Source organism: Chenopodium album, chromosome 15, assembly GCF_948465745.1.
Source record: "Chenopodium album chromosome 15, dcCheAlbu1.1, whole genome shotgun sequence".
Classification (NCBI taxonomy): domain Eukaryota; kingdom Viridiplantae; phylum Streptophyta; class Magnoliopsida; order Caryophyllales; family Amaranthaceae; genus Chenopodium; species Chenopodium album.
In genome coordinates, this window is record NC_137848.1 from 34,097,812 (window position 1) to 34,124,046 (window position 26,235).

General features: G+C 35.3%; 1 protein-coding gene across 1 annotated transcript; it reads right to left on the bottom strand.

Annotated features, from left to right (window-relative positions):
- Nucleotides 1-10,728: 10,728 nt before the first annotated feature.
- On the bottom strand, nucleotides 10,729-24,385 carry LOC145583102 (proteasome subunit alpha type-2-A). Its single transcript, XM_081640249.1, has 11 exons — nucleotides 24,227-24,385; nucleotides 23,989-24,065; nucleotides 22,761-22,825; nucleotides 22,429-22,475; nucleotides 21,864-21,939; nucleotides 21,193-21,260; nucleotides 17,899-17,968; nucleotides 17,060-17,145; nucleotides 14,761-14,823; nucleotides 12,917-12,982; nucleotides 10,729-11,044 (listed from the first exon to the last, which is right to left on the bottom strand). The coding sequence occupies exons 1-11, from the start codon at nucleotides 24,265-24,267 to the stop codon at nucleotides 10,996-10,998; spliced, it is 708 nt and encodes a 235-aa protein (XP_081496375.1). The 5' UTR covers nucleotides 24,268-24,385; the 3' UTR covers nucleotides 10,729-10,995.
- Nucleotides 24,386-26,235: the final 1,850 nt, after the last annotated feature.

Genomic DNA, 26,235 nt, shown 5'->3' on the forward strand with positions numbered 1-26,235 from the left:
AGTTGTTCTTTCTACAGGGTAATAATTATTATAGAAATTGAAAGCAAGAGTTTCCCAGTTAGTAATACCAAGTGCAGCTCTATTCAATCCATTATACCACAATTTAGCTTTACCACATAAAGAAAAGGGAAAAAGAATCTCCCTGATTTAGTCTTACGTGACCCCAACTTGCCTGATAGTATTGCAATACTAACAGAAATCTGCAATGTGAAGATTAGGGTCTTCACCCTTAGCTCCACTGAATTGCTTTCTTTTGGTCTTCGTGATAAACTGGGGTTTGATCTCGAATTGCAGTCCATCAAGAGCCGGAGTAGGAGTAAGATGTGGAAAATTCGTTAAGGACGGCTGCGAATAATCGCTAAGCTTGCAAGGTGGAGGAGGTGGTGGTGTCGTCATCTCTGATTCAGGTTCTAAAGAAGCTTCCGAATCACTAGAATCAGATGGGGGATCCAATGGTGGATTACCTTCGGAAGTGTCTCGTACCTGTCTGTAAAGATTCATTTGTCTATGAAAAGATCGTTCGATTTCAGGATCGAACGGAATGTAACCTGATCTAGAACCCCTGGGCATAAACACATAACTAAACAAACAAATATGAGAAATTTGTCTTAAAGAACTTGCATTCTCTGAGACAAGAGAGAATAATCTAGACTACAAAAACAATTAGAAATAAAAATAAAACCGTTTCCCCGGTAACGACGCCAAATTTTGACAGGATAAAGTCGTATCACCTAGTCAAAAATAATTCCTAAATCATCTAACTATGCAGATAGGGAAGAAGGGCCGAACCACAGGGAAACGAGTCCATTTATTTCTAATAAAATTAAATAATCTAAATTATTAAGTAACCAAATTATTCTTATTAAAAGAATAAAACTATGAAGATTAAAGTTTTAGGAGAAAATCAAATAATAAAAGCCTAGGGTATAGGTTCACTAATAAATAATATTTCAGGGTAAAACACAATAATCAATCATCAATGCATTAATTAATCAGATCATAAAGGGCTTTCACTACGTATTACAATCACAGAATTAATCTACATGTATTAAATCGCATCTTTCGAATCTTGACATAACCATTTATAAATTAACCTGCCTATTGAAACTAAGCCTAAACATCAATTCTCATTTGTAGAATCTCGAATCAATATTGCAAAACTCATACAATTAAACCAGGCCTAATCTAATTGCATAGCATTAAATCAATCAATAGGAAATTAATCAAGCATTGACAATTAACAATAATAAATTAGTCCTTCATATTATTTATGGATCTCCACAACCCTAGAAAATAATCTACTCACACATAATTAAATTTAAACTAATCAAAGCAATTAAGCAAAACATGATGAGCAAAAGCAAATAAATTACTGAAATAAAAAGGGAAGAAATTGTTACCAAAATTAACGAAAATAATGAATTGAATTAAACCAAGAGTTGTAGAGAGAGAAACAAGAGAGAAGTTTAAGCTAAACACTAAGTAAAGAGAGAAAATAGTTAAGAGAAGAGATAATCATATCAAACAACTAAAAACGTATTTATACAAAGCTCCTAATAATCCTAATTAGAAACTAAGTAAAAATCGCCGAAATTAAGCTTCAAGACAAGCGCCCGGTCGGGCGAAGCATCGCCCGGCCGGGCCCGCCTTTTTGATCTGAGTGCATCTCTCGCGCATGGCCGGGCGCGAGATCGGGCGAAGTAGCTTCCTTAATCTTTCGCCTCACCCGGCCGGGCGCCCCTTCGGGCGAGGCAACATCCGGACGGGCTGATGCCTTGGGCTTCAAATGGACTAATGATTGGGCAGTGATACTTAACCCAATCAAAATTTCCTCTTAGGGGCTTGAATACTCGATCCATTGCCTCAGCTTTTCATATGTCGAGCCCTTAATCACCGGTTTCATGACTCTAAGCGACCTTGGGCTACGAAAGATGGTCGTGCTCCTCCAATGCTCGTAGTTGCTCCAAATAATCCCAGGAAAATGCTCCAAATGTGCAATTTCCTACAAAACGCTACCAAAACTACGAAAACACTAGAAAGCACACATTAGTAATAAAAGTGGCTCTAAAGAGCCAAAAATACTCCTAATTATGACCAAGGGACGGGGGTAAATCACTATATAAAATAGAAATATCACCCAAACAATTCCGGGTCCGGATCCTAAAATTTTGACGGGGGTAAGTGGTTTGCTCACCCCTAATTTTTATTGAACTGAAATTATTTTTATTGAATATTATTTTTTTAAAGTGAAGTCAACAGGGCCTAACTTAGGATTTACATTAAATGTTAACTTTATAATAAAGTTGTAAGTCAGAGCTCAGCGGTAGTAGATGCATGATCTTTGCATTTTCTTGCTACAAGATCTTGAGTTGGATTCCTATTTAATCTTCTTGTTGCACATTTTTTTTAGTTCCTTTCTTTAATTAGTTTTAGCATAAGTTTTGAAATAATGAACCATAAGTAATACTACAATACTAGTTTAGTAATACAAAGTATAAATTTTGGCCCCCCGAAGTTTAAAAACCTGGCTTTGCCCCTGAACACACCCCCACCAAATTTTACTCTGAGCACTCACCAATTATTCCTAATAATAACCAAAATGACCATTTTGGGCCTTTCTTTGATGATAATTCAAACTATATACAACAATAACAATGGTAGTTTTTGTGATGGTGGTGAAACGGGTGCAACTAAAACTAATATAAAGTTTTTGTATGCATGAGAGTCATGAAATTCAACTAACCCTTTTAATTAAAAAAGGGTGCAACTTATTCCTCATCGTCTGAAGTTTATAGCTAGTGACATGTTGTTTGATAAAGAAATTACTTGGTATCCCAATGTTTCTTAATTGAGATAAAGTTTATTAAAAGGTAAATTAATCTGAAACTTAATTAACCTTCTACTTTAAACAAAGATAATGCACCTTTAATCAACTTTACACTTATTTCAGTACGTGCATTATCTATCCTATGATTTCATAATGACAAAATACATAATTTTATATTTAAAATTATTTTTTAGATTTTATATTTTATGAAATTAGGGTTTTGTTTTGTTTATTTGAAGGATTTTAAGGTTTTAATGTGTAATATACTATTATAACTATTGTATTATGAATTTAGATCATTAAAAGCTTGAAATCTACCATTTAAGTTATTTTCCATATTTTATATAATCTGATTTTTATTATTATTAAGCTAAAAATAAGGGTTTAGAATGCTTCTACATGTTTTAAACAATTATTTATGCAATATGACAAGTATAAATTATTTAAATCGCAAAAACTATTAATAAAACAAATTTTCAGCATATGTTAGTGAGTTAAACTTGCTGGAATTTTATGTTATAAGCTATATTTTCATGATTTTAACATATAAACTTATAGTTGAACTATTGAATTATTAACTTTGACTATTGGGAATAATTTAAAGGCATTATTTCAATGGTTTAAGGAGTTTTAAAGTAGTTTGGTATTGCTGTAAATTATATTGCTTGGGTATTGATTTAATTATTATTGTTTGGTTTAGGAGAGGACTTCGTAGAAGACTATTTCTAGTTCTTAAAGTGTTCAACCAACTCGATTATTCAAGGTACGTACAAGGATACGAAAACCTTGACTTTATGAGCATGTTTAAGGATTTGGAGGAATGTAGAATCATGTTAGGGAACTTGTGGTTGACTGAAATTGTTTGGTAACAAATCTCTTTGGTGGTTAGTCTTGATTGTGTATGAAATGCAGTCGTCTGAAAGTTTTACGTATGTTGATTTATCTTGTGAGTGTTCTATATGCATTGACTTGCAAGATGAACTGGGAGACAAAGGTACAATAATTTGTCAATTAAATTATTTTTATTACTCGTTCACGATGATTGAAATGGAATGAGTAAAGGGAGAAATAAAGTCTTATAAGATGAGGTTAAGGATTTGAGGCGCCTTGTGTACTTAAGCTGTCTATATACCGAGGTAGTTAAAGGATTCAATACTATATATTGATTGTCACTAACAAATCAAGAATTGAATTGAAAATTTGAATTGCTTGAATGATTAATGTTTTATTGGTTGTATTATTTTGCACTTGAGTCATCACCAAGTCTAAACTTGTAAATCACGTAAAGTGCAAGATGGATGAGCAATAAAACTCTAGATTTGTGCACATCTAGAGTATTGACAATCAGGAGTTGGGGTTTATGGGGTATTAGCCGTGTGCATTCTAGAGGCTGTCTGATCTACGAGTCTCTTGTTTACAAATACTTTTTAAAAAAACTATAAGGAGTTAGATGAGATCTCATACTAGTTATGGCCACGGAGTCGCGCCCGTTACCATTGGATGTTTATTGATGTTTCTAAAAGGAGGCATGGGGTTTTTCTTTTATTAATGTTCCAAATGAGAGCATGGGAGGACATCCTTGTCTATCGCTTAATCCAGTGAATAAAATGAAATGATTTTTCTATTACTAATTATTGAAGTCTTAGTAATGTTAACTGTTGAGTCATATGTTTGAGTCTATAATTAAATTGTATGTGATGATGGATTATTAGTAGCATGCTAGGAATTTCCTTATTATATTTCGTAGCTTGTATGTACTCAATGTTGTTGATTGCTTGCTTTTGTGTGTCTTTCTTTGGTCATGACCTTCGCCTTTCAATGACTCTATAATGATCCAATCTTTACACTTATAATATTGGGGAGCAGATTTATCATAGGTGTTTACATAGTTTGGACTTCCATCAAGGTGATGGGATTTTGAGTGAAGTGTTGGTTACCGTTCACAGTTTATTTCATTTCTTACATTTGAATATATTTAAACTCTAGTTGATTTATTTACACTTTTATTGGGTTTTGAATAAGGGTCTTATTGGTTCCAAGTTGTAAGACCTAATTTGGTTTTGTCCGTTGGTATTGAAACTTATTTATAACTGAGTTAGTTTTTCTGCTGCTAAATTCTGAATTAGCATTAACGTTTGAACACGTGGCAGTAGCACGTCAGTAATTCTCTTGGATTTTATTAAAGGTATTTGCAGGTTTAAAGAGAGAATTATTGGGGTGTTACAGCCACTGAATAAAATCCAGTCTTCCTGGAATAAGTGAAGACCCTCCTACTCTATGTTATGGGCACCTGCCCATCGCGGAAGACATTCCGCCATGTCATACTGTCCAGCGACTAGCATGTCCATCAAAAAGTTATGAATACATGAACTCTATTAAAGGACTTATGAGAACTCACAAGGATACTGTATTGATGAGTTTTACGATATATTAATATGTACGATCGTTAATAAAGATGTCTTACTATTTTACAAGGTGCTATGAATGCTAGGAATGACCGGTATTTCTAGTTATTTTATTAATTTATAAGATATGTGAATGTGATCTGTTATGCCCTTGTAACCTTGTTAAATGTTTAACGATGGTTATTTTATTACAATGTTATGAATAAATGATTATGAAATGTGTCGGTGTACTATTGCATTTGTATGAGGTATAAAGGTTTTCAGAAATGATTTAATATGATACGATGTTATTTTTTTTATCGGCATTGGAAAATGAATTGAATGTGGTAAATGGGTGAGTTAAAGGTGGAGGAAACTACATTAATGAAATGGGGAATCAATCCCACACTAATGAAAGTTATGTAATGTCCAAAACCTATACTTACCTATGATATTATGTAAAGGGAATGATCCTTGTCGATACAACTTTTAAAGATAATGATACCAAATTATTTTTGAACAACTATGCTTGTATGATATGTAACCAAATGATTTTGAAAGAAAAACTATTTTACGGGCTAGAGTAATGTTACTGAGTTTTCCACTCATTTTTTTTTTTTTGGAATTTTCCTGTGTTTTCTCTGTTTTATGTGTATGTGATCAAGCTTACGATAATCTAAAACCTTAATAGTTGTGGGATCTAGTTAGCCAAAGGTTTTAGGCTTTTATATTAGAGATAGCTTCGTCACCGTCATTGTGTAGTTTTGAATCAATCAGAATTAATATTCGGTTAGGGTATTTTCTTTGGTATATAACCCTTTTTACTCTAAGGCTTCATTCATTTCACCTTATTTTTTCTGAACTAAAACTATTTACTAGACTGAAATATTTTTACTGAACTGAAATTATTTTTGCTGAACTGGCAGAATTATTTTTATAGCTTTTCTATTATATTTCTTCTTTAAATTTACTGATTTTTACTGAACTGAAATTATTTACTGAACTGAACTTGTGTTTGCTAAACTGAACTTATTTTTAGTGAACTGAAATTAATTATATTGAACTGAAATTATTTTTACTGAATATTATTTTTTTAAGGTGAAGTGAACAGGGTCTAAGTCTGTCTTATCCATGTTAAACTTCAAAGTATGTAGTTGTCTTTTTTCGAGTTTATAATTATGGAGCTTAGTTCGTGTTTTGGTTTGTGTTGTGATTTCCTTACATATTTTTTGAAACTTAGTTGAATGTATGATAATGTTCTTAGATGCAATAATCGTTGTTTTAATAGATTGTTTCTTGTGGTTATATAATATTTTAGGGGGGCTATAAAGGGTTGTGTTAGTTTCCTCTTGCAAAGCTTATTCGAGTTCGAGTATTATTTTTAGAGTTTTGGCTCTTAGGGTTGGTTTTGACTTGTTTGTGTGTTGTTACCTCTTTTGATATGTCTGGTCGACCAAAAGAGGTTTAGAAGGTTATCTCGTGATCTCATGTTAACCTTACTTTGTATTAGCTTAGTAATGGATTGTATTTGAAAAACCTTTATCTTAACTTGGTTTCCAACATGGGGCTTTTATAAGTTTCTTTTAGGGGGTTTTTAGTATGGTAATGGTATCTTTCTTAGAGAAGAGGCCAAAGATACCCACAATCCAGCTCCTGTTATGTGCACTCGAGCCAGGTGTACCTTCCTATAGGCACACACGGGGTATTTTCGTAAATTCTTGTCATCGTCTTCTCTTTCTTTCACGATTTACAAGTCTACGACCTCTTATACTTTTCCTCATAGGCCCTTTCAACAAGAACAACCACCCTCCCCCGCAAACTTTCTCCAGTCTCTCCTATTCACCCAAAAATGATCTGGAGGAACAAATTAAAATTCAACTGAGTGATCTGGTTTTTACCAGAATTGACTACACTTCTTTATTTGAAAGACGGGACTTCAATTCCACCATTTGGACTAGGAAATGGAAGTGTGATAGTAAAAGGGATACAAATTGGATTATCCAAGATAGAGAGTTATCCCAATCTAGCATCACCACCAACAGCCTTGGGATGTCTTATGGAAGGCACAAACTTACCAAAAAATTAATTCATTCTTGTGGAAAGCAATTTGGGATTGACAGAATTCCCATCTCTGTTAATTTATTCTCTAAGAATATCTCACACTCTAACACCTGCATTTTTTACCATACCATGAAAGAGATTTCAAAACATCTATTTGTCACTTGTACTAGAGCAAGCTAATTATGGAAAATTAACACTATTAAGCTCAAAGAACGTCATTAATGGAAGAACATGAATTCAAGAGTTTCAATGGAAATTTCAGAAGTTCAATGGAGAAATTCAAGCTCAAGGGAAGATTCAATGGAAGAATACGTCACCCCTACCCTTTAATGATGACCTTACCCTTAATTACACCCTTTTTTTAGGCCCTTCGTTTTAATCGGCAGGAAGACATGTTGGTGGAAGGTGGGTTATCGAAGTCGAAGAAGATGAAGGTTGAAGAAGATGAAGGTTGAAGAACATGAAGGTGGAGGAATAAGCTAGAGCTCCTTCAATGGAGTTAGCACTTATATAGTGGAGTCGTTGGAATCACTTGCTTTATTTTCATAATGTTGATGTGGATTGTGGGAGGAAAAAAAAGATGGTGGAGGAGACGAAGAAGAGTTTCTACTATTAACGTCGTCAATTTTCCCAATGTTAAGAGTTAGACCACAAATTTGGAGGAAAAACATTTTAATTTCAACAACACGAAATCAAAGACATACATTAGAGTAACGAATATGGTTTATCATTAAGGTAAACCTAGGCACCCACATTTAAATATTAGGCTGCTAACTTTAAAATTTTACAAAAAAATTACATTTGAACTGCGCTTCAAGTCCAATATAGAATTTTATGATTTTTACCTAGACTAGTTGGAAATTCACTGGTATGGTTCCTACCTAATTTCCAATGCAGATCCAATTCTATACATCCCTATGCACGAGAGAAATACTAGTTGGTACTCCATTAGTGTTTTTAAATTGTTGCACTTCTTTACATAGAAATACCCTACACTGATTAATTATAAACTATTCACCCATTATACAACCTCCATTTTATAAAATTTACAACAATTTCCCAAAACGGAATCTACACATTATGTGCAACAAAAAAACTTTCCTAATATAGTTAAAAAAAATTGTGTGAATTTATAGTTATACCCTTACTAAATATTACTTAACTTCAATAAACAACATATTAACTTTTTATCCCAAATTAATTCATCCATAATTAAAACCCTAACCCACATTTGCTCTTCTCCCTCATAACCACCTCCACCACCACCATCACAAAATTTTCTCTCTCCTCCCTCTGAACCACCAGCAATAGCAGCCATATTATCTCTTCTCTCACAACCACCGTACCACCACCACCACTCAGATCAAGTCGCCGACCATTTCACCTCACCACCGCCACCGCCATTGCCACCCCTCTTTTCCCCTTTTCAAAGTCACCGCCACCGCCTCTTTTCCCCTTTTCAAAATTCGCCCCTTTTCAAAATCGAAATTGGATGGTTTTGGTGGTGTTGTGTTTTGGATCTTGGTTGTTGTAAGGTGGAGTTTCAGATCTTTGTGGTGGTGAAGTGGGATTTTGATTCGTTTCCTTAGTGATGGTAAGTTGGGGTTTCAAATCTAAATTAGTGGTGGTTTGTTAGAGGTCGTAAGGTGGTTGTTTCGGTCCGTTGGGTGGGTTCGTTGGTGGTCGACTGGTCGGTGATGGTCGTTGAGTTAGTTAGGGTTTTGGTTTGTTGGAGGTGGTAAGGTGGTCGGCTGGTCGTGCGAGTTGGTTGGGTGGGTTCGTTGGTGGTGGTGCGAGTTGATTTGTGGCGTTGCGAGTTAGTTGGGTGGGTTTTGGGTGGTTGTGGTGGGGTTCAGATATTAGTGGTGGTGTGAGGGTGGGTTACAAGGTGGGCGCTGGTGGTGTTTACTTTCCCTCTCATCCCATTAATCATATGCCCTTTTTTGTACTAATCTTTGGTTAAGAAATTTTGTCTAGAGGAATGTGCAACAAAGTTTGTTGTAGATTTATAAAACAGAGGTAATAATTTTTATTTATTTTATTAATTTTCCAACAAACCCCCATTTACATACTTCGTAATATTTTAACAAATTCTACTCAACCACATAAAACTCCATTGCCAATCAACATGCTGCATTTTTTTTTTTTTTTAAAAAAAACATTAGTATATGTCAAGTTTGAGTGTTTGACTACTATCAATTTGGAACAAAGGGTGTCAATTAAGGAAGATAATGGGCTCATGAAAGATGAAACTTAGTAGCAACACTATGGCACAAGTAATACTACCAAGTATCAAATTGGCAACAAGAATCTTGAGCTATTTTAATTTTTAATACTTCCTCCGTTACGCATTATGTGCAATAATTCCAAAAACGAAAGTTACACATTATGTGCTCATGAAAGTAAAAATTTCCACTTATAGTAAATATTTTTGTGTAAAATGACCCATGTGCCCTTACTTAAGTTCAATAACACACATTAAATTAATAAGATTACATATTATTATATTAAACTAAATTAATTCATTTATGATTTAATCCCTAATCTTAATCTCTCTCCTCCCTCACAACCATATCCACCGCCATCATCACCAAGTTTTCTCTCACCTCCACCACAACCACCACCACAGCAACCATCACCACCACAACCACAACTACTTTTCACTCTCTTCTCTCACTGCCACGACCCCAACCCACCTCCAGGCCGAAATCCCCCACCCAGCTGACCACCCACAACCTCGAACTCCCACTCCATCGCTGCCGCCTGAAATTCCCAGAAAACTTCCAACCAGCCACACCAAACCCAAAAGCTGCTTCTCTTTCTTTTTTCTTCTCCGAAACCCACCGCCGATCGAGTCACTACTCTTCTTTTCCCTTGTCAAAGTCATCGCCGACTCCTTTTCCCCTTTTTATAGCCGCCGATCATCCTCAAAATTGAAACCCTAAAAATTGATCAGGTTTTGTTATGGCTGCAAATTGGTTAAGGTTGGTTTTCGGTGGCTATGGAGGTGTCCCAGATCTTGGTTGTCGCTGCTATTTGGGTGGGTTGGGATTTCGAATCTTGGTGGTGGTGACTGGGTTACGAGTTGCAGACTTGCGGTGCTAATGCGAGTTGTCTGGAGTGGGTTTTGGGTGGTTATGGTGGGGTTTCAGATCATGTTGGTGGTGATGAGACGAGATGGGGTGGTGGTGGTGAGATGGTGATTACGGGATGAGGTGGTGGTGGTGGTGGTTTCAGGGTGTGAGTGGACGTGGTTAGTGGAGGAGTGTTGTTAGGGAAAGGGAGGTGTTGGTGGTGTACTGGTGGTAGTGGTGGCCTAGCCTTATCCTTCTTTCTCTCTCCTACCTTTAATCACACCCTTTACTTTGTTAATCAAACATTAACAAATTTTGTCTTGAAAACGTGCAACAAGGTTGTTGCACATAATGCGCAACGGAGGAAGTACAATCTAGTATCAAATTAGCAACAAGAATCTTGAGATATTTTAATACAATCTGTCAACGATTAAAACTACAATTAAAGTAGCATGATAGCATCGAACCCTTAATAGTTTGCAAACACTGCATAGATCATTTTCTAAGACCTCAAAGTTCACATTTAAACATGGGCCAGTAAATCAGCATTGAACTATATCAAACAGTTCAATGCAAAAGCCAAGGAACTCAGGACACAATGCAGGGTTAAATCAAGATCTATAGTTCACCATCCCCTTGAAAACGTTGCTCATTCAACTTCACCCAAGTAGTCATCAATTTCGGCGGGAGTTAGTACCCTGCAAGTTGAATTTACACACTTGTCAATAGACTTGTAAAACTTTTTTAAATAGGTATGCATCCATTCAATCACACAGAAAGCTGGATAACGACTCCAAGATATTTAGCAGAGCAAATAGTTCAGAATAGCACTCATCAAAATTATTACTTGTACATCTGAGCACCAAGGAAAATATAGGATAAAGTAACATCTGCTCAATGAATAGTATATCCGAATGGATATACCAGCTTTTCCAAACTAAACAAATCACAAAACAAGGAATGGGAGTCCCGTAGCTCAAATGTGAGCAACTATAGGACACAAAAATATTTGAGACACCATTCCAATTGCAAAATTCCATAAGCAAGCAGACAAGAGTCTTTAGGTGAACATCATACTCTGTAACCTTACCTCACTGCTCATCAATACACAGCCTCATGTACCCATCATACCTCAATTACACTAATTCACTTTATTGCAACCACAAAATAATGGGGTCGGCCGCATGAACCAAGATTTTATTTCATGTATTCGTCAACCATGATCCTCTCCTTCTGTTCCTTTTTATCTAATGTTATATGCTCATCAAACTCAACTTCTTCAAGTCCTTAACTCTTACATCCAAGTCATTTTTGGTCTGTCCCTCTTCTGAAACCCCCTAGATACTAACAATCTACTTTCATTACTGGTGCGTCTTCCAATCTCCACCTAACATTCCCAAACCAACGCAACCAGTTCTCCCTAATTTTATCCACAATGTCCGCAACTCTATCTTTCCTCCTAACATTTTCATTTCTAAATCTTTCTTTTTAACGTATTCGCAGTTCCCCCACGTCCGTCTAACCATACGCATCTCTGCTACTCCCATCTTCCTAATGTAATCGATCCTGAATGCCCAACAATGACCCATATCACCACTGGCCTGATGGCTGCCCGATAATTTTTCCCTCTTAACTTCAAAGGTATGCTACTTCACTGTATTGCAAAACTTGAAAATTATTGCAAAGAGAAATCTTACTGTGGAATGTGAACTATAAGTGAAGGAATCAAGAACACTCACTATTTACAGCAACATTTAACTTGACAAGACAATGCAAGATTTAAAACTTTCAATAGCTGGATTGATTGAAACAGTCAGGGTGTGTAGTTTTTGTTTGGTTCTTTGATAGCCCATATAACAAATTACTCAGGAGAGATAAGGCCACACTAGAATCAACATGGGATAGAGGGAAATCCAGGCAGGTAACATAAAATGGCAAGCAAGCAAGACAGAAGGCTAGTTACATCCTGAAGAGAAAGGACGATGACTGGCTGGCAGGTTGCTGTAGGGTAGGATGAAGTGGTGAACAATGCAACACCTGCATTTCCTACAATCCAGTATCTTGATGTGATTCCTCAACCCCCCCCCCCCCCCTCCCCACCTCCCCTCTCTTTGAGGTTTTAAATTCCCCCAAAAAAGATAAAGGAGATATAAAAGAGAGGCCAAAAAAAAAAAAAAAAAAAAAAAAAAAAAAAAAAAAAAAAAATTGAGACAGCCATACACTACGAACTCCCTGAAAGTTGATAACATAACATACACTACACTTCTCTAATTATATTAGCAAAATTCATAACACATTTTACGAAATATAAACAGATGTTTTTTACATTGTAACTATGAATCATTGCCAATTAAACACCAAAAGTAACTCTGATCAAAATTAACAAAGTTTATTTGAACCATAGCGCCATACATGACTCGATAGTGGTATTACTGTTATCTAGCTTTGCCTCACATTAAAAATATAAGCTCTCCAGAAGATGTTAACAGTAAATCAGTAATACAAATTTCCACAATGCAGATAATACTTAAAGGACTAGTATGGCAAAAATAATTAAAAAGAATGCGTACCTGAACTTTTTGTCAGAGCCAATAATCCCAATCTCGATATTCTTCCCTGAAATTTGGCCTTCAAAACTGTATGAAGCACAGTATTAATGAGATAACAAACTACTGCAATTGCTGCATCTTAGAGGAAAACAATAAGACTACATAAGCCTATTTCAACTACACATGCAATAAGAGCATTAGAGGACTCCTATTGCCCATATTGTGTTATTTTGTCCATTACAAAGACATGGAACAGAAAAGTAAAACTATTGAGCACCAAGAACAGAAAATTTTATATTATTCCAGCTAAACCATCCTTCTCTTTCAGAGGCATGTTTCTTTGAATTCTTTCATGCATTATTCATTATTACAGCATGTCCTTTTCATCATGCATCCATTCACAACAAAAGACAAAACAAGCACTTAAAATCATCACTTGTAGGCTTGAGGTAAGGAGGGGCACTAGCTTGTTCATATCAGGGATACATGAGTGCAGCAAAGTTCATGGAGTATAAGAAGGCCCACACATCAGGCTGCCTCCACCAGAGTGCAAGCCACTGCACATCGTGCGTCACTTGGATAACATAAACCAGACATGGAGTTGCGTGGAGAGGAATTGTAAGTGTTAAAAGCAAAAATTCATCAACTTAAATCTTTCTAGTACCATTCTTTGATTCTCTTACAATTAATTACATAAGAATCCTTCAGTTAGAACTTTAAACCCTAAATCAAAGCTTATTGCATATGAAACCCTAATTCACAAATTGCCCATAAGGCCAAAACTCTAAACCCTGCCGCCACCGTCCCATACTCCCATATGAAACCCTTGCCTATAAGGCCAAATTTTTTTTTTTTTTTTTTTTTTTTTTGAAAAATATTAAAGTTTACCAACATCAAAATGGTAAATTTAAGGTTTTAAAGGTCTGATTCGAAAATAAAATTCCATGTGGAACTTTCATATTCGAATTGACTACATAAAACGATAACAAAAAGGTTTTTTTTAATCAATTTTATTGATTTTTCTTCCGAATTTTTTGGTTTATTTATGGGTGGTTTCCAGCAGTTTGAGAGTGATTTAGTGGTTGGTTGAGTGGTTTCCGGCGGGTTGGGGCAGCTAATTGAGGGGTCAGTGGTGGGCGGTGTTACTATGAGCGGTGGGATTGGTAGTCGTCGTCAATGAGGTACTATTGATGGGGGTAGCAACTTTGGTGTTAATGCTTGGCGAATGGGATTTCAAAAACCTTGGGGGGGGGGGGGGGGGGGAGGGGGAGGTGAGGGGTGGTGGAGAATGAAAGTAGGAGAGTTTGAGTTTGAGGTAGATGGAGAGGGGTAAAAAGGGTTTAGTAAAAATTACATCACAGTAACAAAGGGAATCAACCCTCTTGATTCTCTTTCACTTTCTTGAATGCCCTTACCAAATGCCCCCTAAATTCCTAGGCCTCCAAACAGGAAAGAAAAAGCATCTTGTCTATGTATTGGCATTAGGTGGTTATCTAGTCACTAATTAATTTATAGGAGACAAAACTAAAAAAACAATATAAAACCAATAAAACAACGCAAACTCTATGCCAAACAATGGTGGTAAATTAATTTCAAAAGTTGTTTGGATAGCCAACTTCAAGAAACGCATTCAGCCTGTTAATTTATCCCCATTACTGAGATACATAAATAGCATAAAATATTAATTGATCAACAGTTGTTTCTTTACTTTCTTTTTCCTTTTCGATTTATCAAGTGGAGGCGATGAGGATTAATTTGCTTTCAGCATTATCGAACAGCCACAAGATTTGATTATCATCTAACAAACATGAAATCACACATATAGACAGCATGGAAGGGAGGTTCAAGGTCTCAACAGTTCTTACCCTTCCTTAAGCGTCAATATAGCTGTATGGACAGCATCATCAAGTTCCATATCATCAGTATATCTGCATCCAAAAAAAAAAAAAAAAAAAAAAAAAAAAAAAAAAAAAAAAAAAATCCAATAAGGAATTCTTCGTTGATAACTTTTTAAGTACATAAAATCTATTTTTCCATTTGCCACAATTGAAACGATAATTGATAACAAGAGTGTACGCAATGAACTATGAAAAGGAAAACTGAAAATCTGCCCAGATACACCAGCTTGATTTGAAGGTGCTAAGCAATAGCTTTCAGTTAGTGAAGATCCCGCATTGAAGTTTCAGTCCAAGATTAACTAATAGGACCAATTTATCCCCATAATCATCTCCAATTGGCTTATTTTTTCCCAAAATATCAGCCTAAAAATGTTTAGGCAATTGAGAAATATAAGAAGTTTTGTACATGTTGACCTACCTAAAGACCGGAGAAGAAAAGAAAAAGGTCAAATATTTAGAACTACAACAGGAAATCAATAAGGATAGTTCATCATTGCAAAAGCTCATCAACAAGAGGAATTATTGTCTTATCTCCAATTGGCTTATTTTTTCACAAAACATCAGCCTAAAATGTTTAGTCAATTAAGAAATTTAAGAAGTTTTGTACATGTTGACATACCCAAAGACCAAAGAAGAAAAGAAAAAGGTCAAATATTTAAAACTACAACAGCAAATCAATAAGGATAGTTCATCATTGTGAAAGCTCATCAACAAGAGGAATTATTGTCATATCACGCCTTTTCTTGAATAAAAATGTCAAAATGTTGTCTTCAAAAGTTTTGCTTTGTAGAAAGGGAAAACAAAACAAGTAAATGAAAGGGGGGGAAAAAAAAGGTTATCACCTATAATGAAATATTCTTAACAGTTGACAAATGAATAAATAAATATAACTCAGTAATTCTATTACTTTTTTTTTTCTTTTTAGTTGTAACGCTTTGTACTTTTGCACCATTCACATACATCATTTTGACTACTTCGGTTATTTAAAAGTGAGGGTAAACAAACCATGTGGGGGGCCTTATCAATGTCATCTCAATATCAATTTTCAAAACATCTCCTTTTTATAGTTTTTACTTATATGTAATTTCTGACATTATTGGTCAAAGTTGAACATTGGCAAGATAGAAGTCAAAATCTGCATTGAGAGAGAGAGAGAGAGAGAGAGAGAGAGAGAGAGAGAGAGAGAGAGAGAGAGAGAGAGAGAGAGAGAGAGAGAGAGAGTATTGGGAATCAGCTGCAAATGGCCTTAAAGCATGAAGAATATTACTACCTCCGTTTCATATTATTTGCAACGATTAGACATTTTTCCTCTCTATTTTATGTCAAATCATTGCAAATAATATGAAACGGAGGTAATATATAAGATTTTGGCCAACATTTACAGTGTGTTTGGATAGGGAAAGAGGAAGGAAAATAAGGGGAGGGGAAGGGGGTGGGAAGGGAAGGGGAGGGGAGGGAAGAATGATGAGTTTTCCTTCCAAATCTCTCCATTGTTGGACAGATCAATTTCTACAATTTATTCCCTCCATTTCTCAACCCCTCCAATTCTCTTCTTCCCTCATTTGTTATCCCCTCGATTTACCTTCCCTTCCTTTCCATCCATTTCCTTCGATCCAAACAAAGTGTTAAGAATTACACATATTTAGTGAGTTAGAACTCATTATAAACCCTACATCACTCATATTGTGGTGACATACTGATATACATTTCAAGATCTTACGACACGAACTCATATTAATGAAGTAACCATAGGATAAACTTTGATTTCTTATACATAACACCTCTAACATCCCTAGATAAGATTAGAAAAATTCATATTGATTTCTACCCACAATAGACCATATTGAGCAAAAGAAAATCAACTTGGAATTGAATCAATTATATATTTATATCTCATCTACTTTTAAAATTTATCCTTCCATATCTATCTGACATTTCCTTTTAATATACATGACATTCAACCTTCATGTGTAGTCTAATTGCTCACTGTCAAAACTGTAAATTCGTCAATTCATTGAGAAATGTGGTTCAACAAATAAGAAATATTAAAGAGAATTATTGTTTAGGAAAATGTGGTTCAAGGAATAAGAAATAAGAAATAAGAACTGAGCATGCTAGAAAAATGTACAAGTCAAAGAGATTCCTAGCAAATGTAATACTTACGTCTCATCACCCGTTAATATAATTCTGTATTTCTTAACAGTGGACATGGAGACATTCAGAACAATGCAGGGATGATTTTTAACAATAACCAGTAACTCATTACCTCTTTTCAAGAAAAGTCTTTGCATTGGAGACATTTTTTCCCATAGCTGAAGCCTTCCATGAGAAATATGAACCAGAGGGATCCACCTAAATAAATATTGAATACTTTCAAGAGCTGTGGAAGAATGTCAAGAACCTAACGAGCATTTATCACTCAAGCCTAATTAACGTAGGGAAAGTAACAAATGAAATTAATCAATAAATTATATGCTGAAGCTGTTTTCTTATTAGAAACAAGTCTGCCCCCACCAGAATAAACTAGACCAAGAAAAAAGGTTTTTTTTTCTTTTTTTTTAAACAGACTTATAAATAGAATGAAGTAAATTATATACAGACTTTCGATCATATATTTTTAGTCCATAAACAAAACAAACATTAGATCTGTGAAGCTTTCTCTACAAGGTGCCTTAAAACTTTCCTAAATACTATTAATATTTTGCAGCCAGAAGCAAATAGCATACAGACTTTCAGCTGATATTCAATTTTTCAGAGCATGAAAAATAAAACAAATTTCAGCTCTGTAAAGCATTCTCTACATTGTAAGGTACCTTAAACCCTTTCGTAATACTATTGTTATGTAGAGTGTCTTAAATGTATAATATATGCTTTCTAAAAATTCTTTCAGCCAAAACCAAACATTCCTTCTATTAATTCAAAGCAAGCTTTGCATTAGAAGTAAAAATGAAAAGATTGCGAAGAGTATATGATTAAAGTACAAACTTTTAAGATTCCAAGATAACTCCACATAAAAAGCTACACAACACACTGACAATCTATAGACAGCTACATACAAAATTTAACAGGAAGCATAGCCATCACTTCAGTTCACTAATTAAGTACCTGGTACAATTGTGGACCACTTTCATCAAATCCGGCAATCAGAAGAGAAACTCCAAAGGGTCTCACACCACTGCACAGATTTAAAAAAATGTACAGGAAAATTAAAAATTAAAGGACCAAAAGCAACTTAAGAAAGCAGCAAACAGAAGCAATCTAAACAAACAATAAGTTCCATAATTTAATCTAATCCTGTTTCAAAAGATGAGAAGAAAAATAAGACCCATCTGTTTCTTAAGTGCCTTGATACTAACATGGTTTCATACAATGGCTATGGGTATAGAACGTGCAACTTTTTTTTTCTTTTTCGGTTGGATGGGGGGTGTTTGGGGAGGAGGGTATACAACTAACACAAAATAGTTGATGAAATTTGACAGAAACAAACTACATTGCATCATTCCATGGACAAATACAAGAATATGACATGAAATTTGGAGAAGTAGAAGAGGAAGTCAATTGAAAACATTGTGTTGTTAAATAAATATTTAAAACTCATTTGCAATATAAAACTTATTTGAAAGGTGTTGCCACGTGTTTATTTAACTGGCCAAACCAATCCATATCCAATAACCCTATCCAAATTGCCAACCAAAACTCAATTGTACACGAAACCAAAGTGAGCAGCCCAAATATCAAGATTTCTATGATGACCTCAACTACTCACATCATCAAAGTGACCCGACCAAAATACAAATATTAGTGACATAACTAACGTTCCCTGTCACAAAAAAATACCACTCAAAATCCCTATGATGACTTGCAAGATTTTCTGCAACAACATGTCTCTCAAACCAATTAAATTATTATGATTCCTAAGATAACCTGCAAGATCTGACGTGACAACATGTCGCCCCTCAAACAAATTAAAGTATTACAACCTAACAACTCAGACTTACAGCACCAGCCCGAAATTATGAATGCCACCTCAACCCACAAGACCAAAAGGGCTCAAAAATGCATTGATTGTCAGATCATGTAACAAAAACTCTTGATAGAACAACTTCCTAATATACACCATAACAACCTGCTCACATTGTCAACCACTGACAGATAGTCAGCCTGAATTAAGCAGTACCCCTGCAGTAAAAAAAAAAAAAAAAAAAAAAAAAAAAAAAAAAAAAAAAAAAAATCATTCCAAGGGTTTCCAAGTATTTTGAGAATCAACAATAGTAGATGCCTTCAACTTTCCAAGGGTTTCCAAGTATTTTGAGAATCAACAATAGTAGATGCCTTCAACTCAGAGTTAGCTTCTTTGGAAGGAAACGAAGTCTGGGTTGGAACTGATTTACATAAAGAAGAAATACTCCATGTGGTGGCATTGAGACTTAAGAGGTACAGTTCTTACAAAGCAAGGCAAATCAATCCTAGATTGTAGACAAAGCTATGGACTACAGGCTTGATTCAATAAAAACTTTTAAAATCATTGGCCAGTTTTTGTTGCTAATATGAAGACACGGTGCAGAGCAATGTCAATTCTATACTCCTTCCATCCCCAGTAAAAATTCTAGTTTTCCTCTATTACATATTTTTAAGAAGGTGAATCAAAATGTAAGATAGTGGGATTTGGCTAATTAAAGGTGAATAAAGTAAACAAGATAGTGGGATTTGGTTCATTAAAAGTGAGTTAAAAAAATAAGATAGCAAGATTTGGTTGATTACATGTAAATAAACAAATGAATATAGGTGGGGACATTTATTTAGGGACAAAGTTTTGGTCGTTTGGCACATCGATGTCGACTCATCACATCTCGGGGTTGAAGAAGGTCCTAAGGGTTTGGTTGTTCGCTGGTCAAAAAACATTAGACTTTTAATTGGAGACCGAGGGATAATATGTGGGGTTTTTTTTTTGGCGGTGAGACTTTATGACAGTCGATTATTTTGCTCCTCTTTTTCCCTTTCACACGATTCCTTGTGGCAATTCATGTCAGCCGACCCCAAATCATTTTGGGACTAAGGCTTTGTTGTTGTTATTGTTGTTGGAGACTTCATAACTATTTATATCTAAAGCTGCCATGAGGGAATAGCGGAATACTGACTCGAGGCAGAGGGTTTGTACAGGAAGGGGGAAACACTATTCTACTTCAGAAGAATGTGTCTCAGCTTAGGCCCTGCTTTTTGCTGAACAGAATTTTTTATTGCCAATAAAAAAACTGAATTATTATTGATTGAAACTTACTATACTAATTAGAATTAAATTTTACTGACTAGTGTTATTTGTTGCATTAGGTAACTCATTATTACCAATTAGAAAACTTTAAACCAATTATTACTTATCAGAATACTGAATCTTATTTTACAGTGAAAAGAAGAAGGCCTTAATAAAGACTTTCATAGTCTCAACTCTCAAGCAATTACCGCGGCAGAATTTGGCAAACAAGATTCTCGATCATAAAATATGGGGATTAGGTCATTAACCTCCTAGTTTATACTGTATTAATGATTTACTAGTAACAATGGACAAGAAAGTAAAAATTTATAATCAACACTTTCATGAACCTTTCATATCAAGTACATGGAGCATCTTGGTTATTTCTCGATTCTGGAAATAGCTAAAACAAGGCAAGGAATATTTGTTTATAAAAGAAAATACACTCAAGACTTGCTGGCATGTCACAACTCACAACTACCAACTTTCAATTTAGTAAGTCTGCTTTCATGACCAATCTCTCATCAATCTAGTAAAACATTAATCACATCCTATACCCCACCTACATTATAACCTTAATGCCATTCTCTTTCTAATGTAGTAAAGCACCAACTCTATACCAGTACACCCCTCCAATAATCTACCCTTGATGTACACTGCTATGATTCCTATGAAAATCTAAGCTGCTATTGCAATTGTAGCAAACCCAGTGAGGATTGGAAGAAAACAGGAACAGTGAAATTAGAACTAAAGGAAGAAATCCAAGCGGTATGAAGATTCTTTTTTTTTTTTTTTTTTTTTTGTGTGTGTGTTATTGGCGGAATGGGTCTGCTTTAATTCTCTTTCTTGTCCTTAATAAAGCCAATTTCCAACTTCCTCTTATAGCATGCTCACACAGTCACACTTGTCAAATTTTATAATACCTAGGGCAGTTAATGGCAGTATTTACTAACATTAGTTCCTCTGGTACATAATTAGCCACATACTTCCCCACAAGAGAATTTACCATGCTACTAACTACTATATAATCATCTAATCAAGTATCATATAATGAATTGGAATCATAAAATTTCCAATTGTTAGAGTAAACACCCTTACTTTCTGATGATAATTTATACAAACAACGAAATAGCTCGAAAACTCTATCTTACCCAGATTGTGTGAATTCTTGCATGACAGCAGCAGTTTCCCTAACAAGCTGTGTAACAGGGATCGGTTCCTACCACACAATTTGCAAATAGTTAGTGCTACTTGATCATATATGAGAATAGGTAGAAGGAATTGGGAAGTAAATTGCCCAATGACAGCAAAAACAATAACCCAAGATGTTTAGGGAAGAATGGAAGGATATAATTGAGCAAAGAGATCTTCTAATACAAATAATAGAGCAAGTCAGTAGCAATGTTTGGATTCACATGCAAATTAATAAGAATAAATTACTTTTTTTTTATTGAGCCTCAAAAGAATAAATTACTTTAAAGTTCAATTTTTTATCCATGATTACATATAAATTTTTTGAGGAGAAGAAAAGGAACTTGCTAAGCATTCAATAGATAGATAAATAATAAAAGTGACGGTATAAGACGACAAAATCCTGAGCACATATAAAAGCAGGGAAGGTTACAAAAAAAGAGATACACAAAGTATAAGAAACCATTCTTAAATGTAAACAAGAATCACATATAACAAAAAATGAGAGTATTAGCACAACTAAAAAAAAAACAATATTATCATAAACGAAGGACTGCAATACAACAACTACAAAACCAAGAATATGAAGATCCATAACCAAAAGAGAGCAACAAATAATTTTAAAAGATACCTTGTATAGTTTATAATATTGTTCTGCCTGCTTTCTGCTTTTACGGACTAAAACACGAGAATCGGGACCCATGCCACTATATACACAAAGATAAAAAGAAAAAATCAATAAAAGAAAAAAAGATGACAAAATTGAAGATCAAGCATTGGAGGGTTAAAACGGAAGCCCCCATTTTTGAACTTCAATGATTTGCAAAGGTATGACAAAAAACCATGACTGTACAAATCTTTTAGAAATTTGGACTCGCACTAAAGATTCAATTTTTAGTCGAATACTTCAATAGGGCAAGACATTATTGTGGCAAATGCAAACTGCACTACAATCCCTTACTGTGGTAGTCTATTGCAGACATGCAGTAATGATTCAATTTTTAGTTGAATACTTTAATAGGGCAATGACATTATTGTGGCAAATGCAAACTGCGTACAATCCATAATTGTGGTAGTCTATTGCAGCAGTAATCCTAAATTATTAGAATGTTTAATCTAATAGAGCAGTAATCACAAAGACCTAACTACCAAAAACATGAATTAGGAGCAGGGAAATATGAGTAGATGATGCGAACCTGTAGACAACTCCAATGTTAGGTGTCAAAAGTTGAATCTTTTGAACCTGAAGTCAGTGAAAAAAAAGTTGATAAATAATGAGTGCATAAAACATAGTGATTTGGGTGGATGAGAAGATTATACGAAGTACTAAGCAATAGCAAAAAAAAAAAATTATGAGTGCATAACTTTATACAATTAAACTCCTAAACATTTTGTTGGATAGAAATTGGCCCTCACAGAGCACTTGAATAAATTCCATGCTGGTTCAAACTTCACAAATCTACTTACTCTATGTATTAGATAACAAACTTTTAAATTATAAAACTCTGACGCATTTACAACCACTTACAGATGCTTCATCCACCAGGATTGAAGGAAGTTTCTTTTCGGTTGCAATAACAACACCATTAGCAGCTGCAACCACCAAATAAGACGGTATATTCTTCAAATTAGTATACTTCAAAGTTCTAACAAACGAAAAATTAAGCTCGAGTCAATAAGGCATGGAAAAGGTAAACCAATACATTTGAGTATCTGAGCATATCCCAAATGGTCATCAAGTCAACACAGATATAACCTGTTTGCTATATATTCAGGTCCAAAAATTTTATGATCCAAAACTAAACCAAAGCTAAGAGTTTATCCTTGAAATTGAATACAAAAACAAATGGAAAAAGAAACTAAAATTTTAGGGTACTGTTGGCTATCACATGAGGTTGAATTAGTTTAACAATTTCATGAGTCTCTCTCTAACAAAGCTACCTAGCAAAAGAGTATCAGTCAGGGCAACCTCGCCGGTTATGAAGCTTTAAACTTGAGTTCAGTTCATAATTACAAACGCAGCCTATTACAATACATAGTAAAAACTAGAACATCTTTTAATAGTAATTTAAGGATTATAGAGCAGAATGGCCCTAATTTTTAAAGTTCCACTTCCACACCCCCCTGCGAGACACACAAATTCACATAACTCTAAAACAATCTCAAACATGGATCTTACAAGATTTAAACCCTTGTCATCAAGCAAAAAGGAAGATAGTATTAACCAATTGAGAAACTGTTATTTTCAAGGGGTAGAGATTATAAATCGGCACAATGGAGAACTCAATTGTTCAGTACGCCAATATTCCCAGCTATATAAAGGATTTTGCACCTCCATAATTACGAAAGTGCTCAATAAAGCACGATTCCCGAGAAGTCACCCATCTAAATGCTTCAAGGGGATTGCAACTTAGTAGTTTCAACATCAAACAAGCTACTGATCAGCGGGGAATATGAAATCCGTCCTCGAAAAAGCTTCAGAAATTATTTTCATCGACGAAAGTGATGAACTTTTAGAAACCCCTAACAATCGATTATACGAATAATTGAAACAACATGCTGATCATTCTTCAAAAATCTCCACCCCATTTCCACCCCAACCCAAGAAAAATTCTATTGCAGTAATCGTCCAACCCATTGAACAGCAACATTACAAATACATATTAAATGGAACAATAACAATGAAAACAATCAAAAAATCACAAAATACTGAAAACCCAACAAAATCAATCATAAATCAGTGAATTGGAGTCTACCTTTAATGCCAAGAGAAGTCTGCCCAGAACCAACAGCAGTTAAAGCGTGTTCGATCTGTACCAGCTTACCAGAAGGGCTGTTTCATAACACCATTTCAGAATCCAAACATCAATTGAAAGATCAAATACCAAAAACCCCAGTTTAAATAATTGTTGACAGATTATAGTATGAAAATTTAGGTTAATTTTTAGTGAGAATTTGGAGGATGAAATAGCAGGAAAAGTAATGCAAGAGTACCTGAAAGTGGTGAGAGAAAATGAGTATTGGCTGTCCCCCATTGCGGCTTACGAAGATGCAGAGCAGAGTAGAGAGTAGAGAGGAGAGAGAGAGAGAGAGGAGAGATGCTGAGGTTTTCGCTCTTACGGAGGAGTGACTCCTTCAGCAAGCAAGATCGCAAGATTTATACCGAGGTACAAGATGCTCAAAGACTAAAAAATACGAGTACTTGTATTAATCAACGAGTCGGTCTTGGTACATACCCGATTGATCCGATATCCGCACATAGAACTTGTTCTCTTCATCTGTGATCTGATCTGAATATTGTAAGATCTGGTCTAGTCTGATTAGAATACTTTTTATCTGATATAAATGTTTTTGGAATGATCAAATCTGATTTGATTTGGTCTAATATGATCTGATGTGAATTTTCTTATCATTTTTTAGCTTTTTTTTTTAAAAAAAAAAAAAAAAAAAAAAGCCCTCAAAAGCAATAGTTATCATTGCTCAAAACATCATAATTCACGATATCTAAAAGCCAAGCAGGAAAATCAGAAACCCACAACTTCCTACCCGGATCCCATGGTAAGCAATGAGCTAGGCCATGAGGAATCTTGTTTCCTTCCTTACGAACGGAAGACTAAGACATACTATAAAAAAGATTGCAGACATGATATAAATCATCTAGGACATTATGAACACTACTATATACTCTCTCCTTTGCTTTGATTGTGTTCACGATCCCAAGGTAATCGCTTTCAACATTAACATTGTGATATCCAAGCTCCACCACAACTTACAGCCCCAAATAGACAGCTTTAGCCTCAATAAGTGGATCCCAACGGTCATGTATCATCCAAGCCCCTGCAAACAAGACACACCTAGCAGCATCCCGCATGACCGCCCTAGCAGTCGAACCTAGACCCTTCACCACACCTCCATCTACATTCAACTTAAGCTTCCCAAACTCCGGTGGCTTCCAACATTTGCAAACTCCTCCACCCATCCTTACTTGCTCACCCTCCTCCTTCTTAAGATCAGACGTTAATTTTCGCACATACCCCATCGATTTTTGAGGACTACAAACCTTTCCTTCAAACAACCACTTGTTTCTACATGTCCAGATTGCCCAGCAAGTATTCATAAAGAGAGCATAGTCTACTTTCGACAAGGTCTCGAAACAATATGCAACCATATCTCTATAATCCATGTATTCCCCCCTAACCAATTCACCCAACTCGCATTCCTCCCATATACTCCGAGCAATCACACAATATAAGAGACAATGAAGCTTGGACTCTGCCTCCACCTCACACATGCTACACATACCATCTCGATTGGGCAATCTCTTACTCAAACCAAGAGTCGTAAGAAGAGCCCCACAACACACCCTCCAGAAGAATAGTTTAATGCGAGGGATCGTGTTTGCTTGCCAAATAATATTCCGAAAATTCGAAAATCCTGATGAAGAAGTCGCACCTTCATCACTGACCTTCCTAAAAATCACCCTATAATATGATCTCATCGAGTACTCCCCCTTCTTTTTTAAATCCCAACACAATGTGTCTTCCGGAAGCCGAAAGCTCAATGGAATACTCAAGATGCGCTTTATCTCAAAAGAAAGAAATAGTGAATTAAGAATATCAACATTCCATGATGTTGTAGGTAGATAAATTAAGTCACACACCCGCATATTCTCACATCCTTCAATTCGAGGTGAAATAACACACCTAAACTACGTGTTTGGGATCCACGGACTTGACCAAATAGGGATACTTAACCCATCACCCACCCTCCATCGCATTCCTCTTTTAATTACCCATTTTGTACCCCAAATCCCTTTCCATGTGTAACTAGGATTCCTTCCCAACCCCGAAACTAAAAAAGTTCCCATCCGCATAATAGCAAGCTCTCAGAACTTGAGCACTTAATAAGCTGTCTGGAAACTTAATAAGTTGCCATGTCTGCTTCCCCAAAAGAGCAGCATTAAAAAGCATCCAATCGATCCCTAAATCCCAACGCCCCTAAAG

What these genes read in the sequence shown, in the direction of transcription:
- LOC145583102 (XM_081640249.1), bottom strand. Translation starts at nt 24,267, where the DNA reads ATGGGGGACAGCCAATACTCATTTTCTCTCACCACTTTCAG. An exon ending in CAAGAATTCACACAATCTGG is followed by an intron (nt 17,969 to 21,192) that starts GTAAGATAGAGT and finishes AAATCTGTGCAG; the next exon opens with TGGTGTGAGACCCTTTGGAG. An exon ending in GTGGTCCACAATTGTACCAG is followed by an intron (nt 17,146 to 17,898) that starts GTACTTAATTAG and finishes ATATTTATTTAG; the next exon opens with GTGGATCCCTCTGGTTCATA.